The following is an 8,178-nucleotide window of genomic DNA, read 5'->3' as shown; positions in this document are numbered from 1 at the left end:
TGGTAGGCCTCTCCAGGTCTCCGTCTAACCATCAGATGACCATGTGTTGGGCAAAGCTGAAAATTGGACTCATCAGAGAAGACGAACTAGAAGACCCTCCAGTCCGCTTTTTTCAATCCTTATGGTCTTTTACAAACCTCAGCCAGGCAAAGTACAACGTTGTCCCGGAAGAAAAACTTGCTTCCTTTTGCTCTGACAATGTTCCCCAACTCTGAGAAGTGTTTTTTCCAGCAGGGCAATGCTCCATGCCACACAGCCAGGCCGGTAAAGGTGTGGATGGAGTATCACCAGGTCAGGACCCTGTCATGGCCAGCCCAATTTCGAGACCTGAATCCCATAAAAAAACCTCTGAAATGTGATCAAGAGGAAGATGGATGGTCACAAGCCATGAAAAGAAGCCCAGCTGCTTGAATTCTTGCGCCAGGAGTAGCATAAAGTCACCCAACGGCAATGTGAAAGACTGGTGGAGAGCATGCCAAGACACATGAAAGTTGTGATTTTAAATCAAGGTTATTCCACCAAATATTGATTTCTGAACTCTTCCTAAGTGTAAGCATTAGTATTGTGTAGTTTAAAAATGAATATGAGCTTGTTTTCTTTGCATTATTCGAGATCTGAAGACACTGCATCATTTTTGCTATTTTGACCAATTGTCATTTTTCTGCAAATAAATGATCTAAATGACAATATTTTTATTTGAAATTTGGTAGGAATGTTGCCAGTAGGTTATAGAATAAAACTAAAATGTACATTTTACTTTAACACATACCAATAAATATTAAAACCAGAGAAACTGATAATTTTGAAGTGGTCTCTTAATTTTTTCCGCGGCTGTATACGTATGTGTATATGTATATATGTCTATGTCCCAACTGGTTCCCCCAGCGCCCTCTAAGTTGAAACATCCAGTGTGCTTCAACACTGAAGTACTTGTGCCCTCTAGTGGTGAACACATAAAACATGACATTATCACATTCCCAGACACACCACAACTTGCTAACAGTCTGCAACTATAGTGAACTTTCAAGCAGAAAAAGTCCAGTTTGGTAAAACATTTAGTGTGCTTACTTATTTAATGGACACTGGACATTCGTCAAGACGGTGACATTGTTCCTTACAGTGCGAAGACTGGCGAGAACCTACAGCGGAGTACAAAAACAAACATGGCATCCCAGGTTGTGTGTTTCTAATTCACTAGTCAAACATGGCATCTCAGGTTGTGTGTTTTTAATTCACTAGTCAAACATGGCATCTCAGGTTGTGTGTTTTTAATTCACTAGTCAAACAAGGCATCTCAGGTTGTGCGTTTCTAATTCACTAGTAAAACATGGCTTCTCAGGTTGTGCGTTTCTAATTCACTAGTTCACACGTCAAACATGACATCTCAGGTTGTGCGTTTCTAATTCACTAGTTCACTCGTCAAAAAATGACATCTCAGGTTGTGCGTTTCTAATTCACTAGTTCACTAGTCTAATTCTTCAGCATGATGTTAAAAATGACTCACATACCTGAGCAAATGGTGTGACAATCAGGTCCTCTCCATGGCTGGAAAATAGAAAAAAAAATGTAAAAAAAATAAATTAATGTTAAATGATACTGTCGAGAGAAGTACTACAAATACCGTTATTTCCAAACCAAATCTAATCTCAAAATACTACAAAGCAAATGTTAATTGTGTTAGAATATATGCATTATGTATAAACCTTAATGGTTCAAATACTGATTATTCAAAATGAATTCAATTTGAACAATAAACAAGAAATCTGACACATTGAGTGATTAACTGTTAAACAGACTGTGAGGTTTGATGTGTGCATGTGTGTGTGTGTGTGTTTATGTGTGTGTCACTCACAGCTCGCCCACGATGGAGGAGTTACGGGACATGGACTTGGGTGAGAGGTCGTAGTCGCTGTCGGAGCGGTATAGGAAGGACTCGCGGCGCTGGCCGTGGCCGGCCATGTTTGGATGCAGCACCAGGCCAGAGCTGGGGGACACCTGGAGGTCCAGAGGGCTGCCACTGCCTGATGCCCCATTCTCAACATCAAAGCTGCAACACAAACGTGCAGGACTGAAGTTCTCCTGATGCTATGGAGCCATGTATCCCGGTGAACATGCACTGCAGCCGCAGCAAGTCCACAAATGAACATGGATGAATGAGCATGTATCGGCAGCAGTACTGACACTAAATCTCCAGAAATATGATGAGTTGCTACCAATATGGAATTACAGTGCAGTGCAAAACAATGCTTTGGTTATTTTAGCTCAGATTGGAAAGGATAATACAACTATGGCATTAAATGCCCAACAACTAGGCACTGACGTAAGGGTGATTATATGTATGTTGGGTGAATAGTGTAAAAACTGCCGTGCTTTTTAATACATTCAAGAATGTGTGTGTACAAATATTTCCAGAATCTGTATGTGTATGAAGGCACAGCAATTACCCAAAATTGACCCAAAGATGTATACGTTTCACCAATGACCTGTCTTTGCCAGTTGTCATTGGTCCAAATATAAAGTTCAGAGGTCTAAATAGTCACTGTGTTAGAATGAATCACCTGCTGGATAACCAGTAGCAACACTCTGTATCCACACCAAAGTCTTCATCACACTATGTTCAAACCAATCACAGTCTTCACAGTGAAATATGACTTTGGTTCCTACTGCACACATCCAGCCAGATTCACACTACACACACCTCCATTGCACTCATATGATTTTAATCCCATGTCATTTGCTAGGTGGATTAAGACATTCCAACATGGTTATGGCATTACAGCCAAATGAAATTTTCTATGGCACTTTCCCCACTAATCTGGGCAGGATGGATTATCCACGCAGAATTATATGGAACTAACAGCAATAGCCCAACACCTAAGTATGCAGCCTCTGAATGTGGGGCAGAAAAATGCTGGCACTCTGACCAAAAACAGGCACTCCCAAGCACATTACGCTTACACGATGAAAATGGCCACACGCCACCTCCTATTTGTGCAGCCTGAGATGCTGAACCTCGCATGCTGGCTTCACTGATGCCATACTCAACAAGTCAGCGTACAGGAGAACTCAGACTAAAACACACTGTCACTAGCTAGACAAACCTCAGGGGAAAACACCTGCTCCAATCATTGCCTGATTCTGAAATTCTGTATGATTATGAAACAAAAATAGATTCAAATATGGAAACAGTTTGGTGTTTTCATCCATTTCCCTACTTAAAAAACCCTAAGGTAGAACAGAGGAAGAGAGAGAGAGAGAGAGAGAGAGAGAGAGAGAGAAAAAAAGAACGAAAGAAAGAAAGAAAGAGAAAGAAAAAGAAAAAGAGAGAGACAAACAGAAGGTAGGAGAGAGAGAGAAACAACAAAAGAAAGAGAGAGAAACAGAAATAAAGAGAGAGAGAGAAACAGAAAGAAAGAGAGAACGAGAGAAACAGAAAGAAAGAGAGAGAAACAGAAAGAAAGAGAGAGGAGGAGGTCAGCTCACCTGAGGGCAGGAGCAGGACCTCCCCTTATCACCTCCTCACTGAAGTCAAAGTGGGGCTGGGCCCTGGGGCAGGGGCAGGGGGAGAGCCTGAACATGTCAGCCCTGCAGCAGCCACCTCCTCCATGCCACTGCAGAGAGCACACGGCTCAGGGGACGAGTGGGACAGGGGGAGAGAGGGAGAGCCAACAGCTCTGGGGTGGATTAAAGGAAAATGGATTCCACTCCACCGCTCTCTCTCTCTCTCTCTCTCTCTCTCTCTCTCTCTCTCTCTCTCTCTCTCTCTCTGTCAGTCTCTTATTGCATCTCCGTTGCGCATGTCTAACGCCCCTTACATCACAATGCTCTTTTATACAAATCTTGACGCAGTGGTGATTAAGAGTACAAAGTTGAGACATGAACACACTCTGCAGGAAATGAATAGGAGCTGAAACATCAAAAGAGAGAAGGTCCTCGTAGTCGCTGCTGAGGCAAGAACAGCACTACACCTTTTGTGGTTTATTCAGAGAGTTGGAGAGTTCAGACTGGCAGGAATTTAAAAAGAAAAAGGAAGGGGAACATGGAATTGGGAAGTTTCAGTGTTACATCAAACAGATGTAAGCCAAAGGGTAGGATGAGCAAAGGCAACTAGACCAAACGGTGGCCCAATCACTGGGAAACAGATGATCAGTCTAATGTTGATATATTCTATTATATCAAATGTGGTGAGTAATCTCAGGTTTCAGCATCTACAACTGCTATACTACATGACCACTGTTACTTATATATTCTGATACCTCTTCTTGAAGTCTCATATAATGTTGAATCTAGGTTCAAAACAAGTTGAGACTTACAAACTCATTCTACTTTTCTCAAAACTTTGCTGAAATTAGAACCGTCACGCAATCATACTCTGTACATCTGAGTATTAAACACGCAAAGCCAGAGTACCATCATAATATAAGCCATTTTTGTGTTTGAATCATTAAAAAAAAAAAAAACAGTCGTAGGTTATATGTCATAGGGCAGCCACAGCACCATACGAAGAGAAAAGTAGCCGAGCTTTGACACTACCAGAGAACTACTAAGACACTCAAACTATACTCACTGCAGTTCCCCCACATACATACACGTTCTCAGCCTTACCAGCTTTGGGCGACAGTGAAGCGCCGGCGTTGACGAAGAGTCTTGTTCACTACCAGCTTGCGGAAATGACTGGGTGAACTTTTGGGTGAGACTTTCCCAGGGGATGATTGACACTCTATTGGGTTGGATGGTTTCACAGCTTGCCGCTCAGCCTGTTCCTTCGGGACCACACGGTTTTGTTGGAGATCTTTTGGATCATGCTGCGTGGCTATTCGTTCACGCTCGGACCAAGGAGCGGTATCTGTCTCCATGGGCTTTGGTCCGATTTCTTCAGCTGACATGTTCACTTTACCAGTCGAAGATCAACAACAGGAGCATCACCTCACCGACAGCTTTATATCCCCTTGTTTGCTCCTTCTTCACGTACATCCCAAAGTGTCCACTTCCCTAACTGAACATACAACGCCTTACTCTGCCCATGCCTCTCTCACTCGATTCCTAGCGCGTTCTGCAATAGAACTCTTGTGTCACCATCAACAGTCCATTTGTCACGGCCTCTGCCCTGCACAACATCTGGGGTGGTGTAGAAAGATTGGATTCTATTCCATCCCTCTTTCTCTATCTCTCTCTTTCTCTTTGTCCCTTTGGGACTGTCAAGACACTTGATGAAATACGACCCCATAAAATATCCTCAGTGTAACTTTGCCATTACATTACACACTCACACACACACACACACACATCAAAACTGTAATAAAAAGAGAAAAGCCTTTTTCCATCTGGCTTGGAATACCAAATGTAAACATATGGAAAACCTAATTCAATTCCCTGTATAACATGGAAGACGTATAGTATTGGGAGCCGTGTTATGAAAATAAAAAGAAATGTGCTGACAACCTGGGACACACACGACAAGCCCTTATTCCGACTGCCTTACCGCCAACAGATTTGTGTGAGGCTGATGTGTGTGCATGTTTATGTGCTGAGCAGAATTGCATCAAAAATGCACCTAAAGTGATCTATGTTCACAAATCTGAGTGGCACCCACAACACAGCCCATGGACTCACCCCTCGGTGGGGACTGTGATGTTGATGCGTGGAGGGCTGGGAAAGAGCAGAGAGGAGGGCCTGGACACGGGGTCCTCGTCCGGGGTGCGGGCCCTCTCAGCCTGTCTCCATGACAACGGGGGCAGCTGCAGGGTGCCTGAGTGGCGTCTGCGACCCCTGCGGAGGTCCACTCCCAGAGAGCTGCCGAGGAGGTGCACCCCCAAGAGGTCTTTACTCTCCTGTGAAGGGTGAAGGGCACAGTGTCAGTGAGAAAGCTGTAGGGAAATGACCTGATGGCCTCCAGATTACCAGAAGAAGAATAAGGAGGACCAAAGAAAGCTTAACTGAACTCCTTTAAAATAATTGCTTCAGAGCATTTTTTCTATAGCTCACTATTAACTGGAGTAAACACTTCACAATGCATGATATCACTTATATTAACTGGAGAAGACACTTCACAATGCATGATATATCATGCCTTGTTTTCTTGAAAGTTCACAATATAAATGTTATAAATGTATAAATGTAAGGCTGTGAGTCAATTGCTTTTTACATCTCAGGGGTTGGCTGTTAGCTCACTATGAACAGTGGCAATGAATGGTGCACAGGGGTGCCACTGGTCAACAGCTTCAGCTGTGTCAAGAACTGGCAAAGTGGATTGTTTTTGTTTTCTTGTTTGAACACCAGGTGGCGCTCTATGCTTAACTAGAGAGAAGGAGGCCAGTTTGTGGTCAGCCACTAGGTGTACATTGGGCAGCTAGGGGAACTAGGATACACTGAGAAAAAATGATGAGTAGACTACGGTCACTGGATAGACTAGAGACAAGTAACAGAAGGAATATCCTATCCCTATCCCAAGGTCTAGTCTAGTCTACTTTAAATCAAGGAAATACACTAGAAAATGCACATTTAATGCATGACAATGCTGTTATACAGTACAATTACTCAGACGTAAAGCTTCTGATAACTTTTTGCAATGCACTGTAACTGTCAGAGATCTTATCCCCCAGTGTCATTTGTTTCGCAGAGGTTCAACATAACCCCTTTGGTTTTCATGTTTCAAAGTGTAGGCCTGCCAGAGAAGTTTAAATTATTCATGGCCAATGACATTGACTTGACTAGATCTGTGGCATGTTCTCCAGTCGGCACTACTGATTTATTATTCTTTTTAATAGTGACACATGGCCACATATTTATAGTTTGATACAGCTTTTGCTGGGGTGTTACCATAATTGCAAATCAATTCAGTTTGACCGGTCAATACAGTAATCATGTCTGGCAGAACTAAAATACACAAAGATCATAAACCATTGATCAAAATCTACAGAATATCAGACAGAGAGAATGAGAGAGAGAGAGAGAGAGATAGATAAAGAAAGTGGAGGTGTTTATTTTTCCCCTACTGGATGAAGTAGGCCAGACTTTTGGCCTGCATTATTGAAAGCTGTCTCCAACGTGATGAACTAAAAGAAAACGCCAAAGTGAACCCGGCCAGCCTTGAATCATCTTGAGTACGTTTGGACCATAGGAAGCTGTCAGACACTGCTCTCTCTCAAGGACAAGTGAGGTTTCCATGGCAACCCTCACTGCTCCTTTTCAATATTCTATGTCAGTGAGCTACCAACTGAAAAAGTACCATCTCATACCAGAGTCAAAGGTAAGAAAAATAAAACCTAGCCTGCGCTGGAATTCGCCAAGATAAACAAGAGATTCTAGTGCTACAAAAATAAAAATACGATGATTCTTCTTCATCTGCGAGAGGGTAAACAGTAAACAGACTGCCTAGCTTGCCTTCTCTGTGTCCCTCTCCTGCTCCCTCTCGGCAGTCCACCCCTGTGGGTGGCCAGTCTGTTCCTGTGGTCATGTGCCTGTGACTCATCAGCCACACTCCTGCCCTAGTTCTGTTGCCAATGGCCTGACTGAGGTGTGGCTGCTCATTACTGTAACAACAGTCATTCCCTTTTTCCTGTGTCTTGGGGGGATTGGACAACTTCAAACATCAGACATTGGACGAGTGTATGGAAATGAACAAGGAGTTCTCTTCTCCTCTCCTCTCACCTCACTGGGAGACACCGCGAGTGCACTGTGACTCTTCTTCATGGTGACGCGGTCCAGAAAGGTACCTCGTCCTCCTGGAGTTGATCTGGAAAGAGACGGAACACCTGGGGAAGGACAGAGGGAGAGTACAGTACCAGTCTCCTTTACATGTTGCACACAGTGCTCACTAAATGGACAGAGGGAGAATACATTAACAGTCTCCTTTACATGTTGCACACCGTGCTCACTAAATGTAATACTTCAATCACAGCAGGGCAGGTCAGAGTGTGGTCCACTTTGTCAGCGTTTGTTTAGTATAAGATCTATTTTGTTATGTAATGCCCAAATTCATTAACATCATCCAGTCTTACAAAAGTCTTTGTCTTATCTTACATTGCATTGTTTAGTTACATACGATACATACTAATCTGGTTTTGAACTTACTTTGGAAAACACCTGGTTAGGTCATGTACGTATAACATGCTACATTTTAAATAACATGATTTTCATAAACAATATTCCTTCAAGATGCCAAAAAAATCAAAAACG

The 8,178-nt window shown here is 43.0% G+C and overlaps 1 protein-coding gene across 1 annotated transcript in view; it reads right to left on the bottom strand.

Annotated features, from left to right (window-relative positions):
• The window catches only part of pde4bb (phosphodiesterase 4B, cAMP-specific b), a gene marked incomplete at both ends in the record, with an annotated part of 37,800 nt that extends 30,108 nt beyond the window's left edge, over positions 1-7,692 (bottom strand). Inside the window, 5 exons of the mRNA XM_080836264.1 lie at positions 1,069-1,139; positions 1,509-1,545; positions 1,853-2,047; positions 5,614-5,831; positions 7,651-7,692. Coding sequence (XP_080692390.1) covers positions 1,069-1,139; positions 1,509-1,545; positions 1,853-2,047; positions 5,614-5,831; positions 7,651-7,692 — 563 coding nt within the window. The remainder of the gene's footprint in view (positions 1-1,068; positions 1,140-1,508; positions 1,546-1,852; positions 2,048-5,613; positions 5,832-7,650) is intronic.
• Between the last annotated feature and the right edge of the window lie 486 nt (positions 7,693-8,178).

The sequence above is a fragment of the Sprattus sprattus genome, assembly GCF_963457725.1.
Source record: "Sprattus sprattus genome assembly, chromosome: 4".
NCBI classification, from domain to species: Eukaryota; Metazoa; Chordata; class Actinopteri; order Clupeiformes; family Clupeidae; genus Sprattus; species Sprattus sprattus.
Note: the sequence above shows the minus strand (reverse complement) of the source record. Positions and strands in the feature narration are given on the sequence as shown.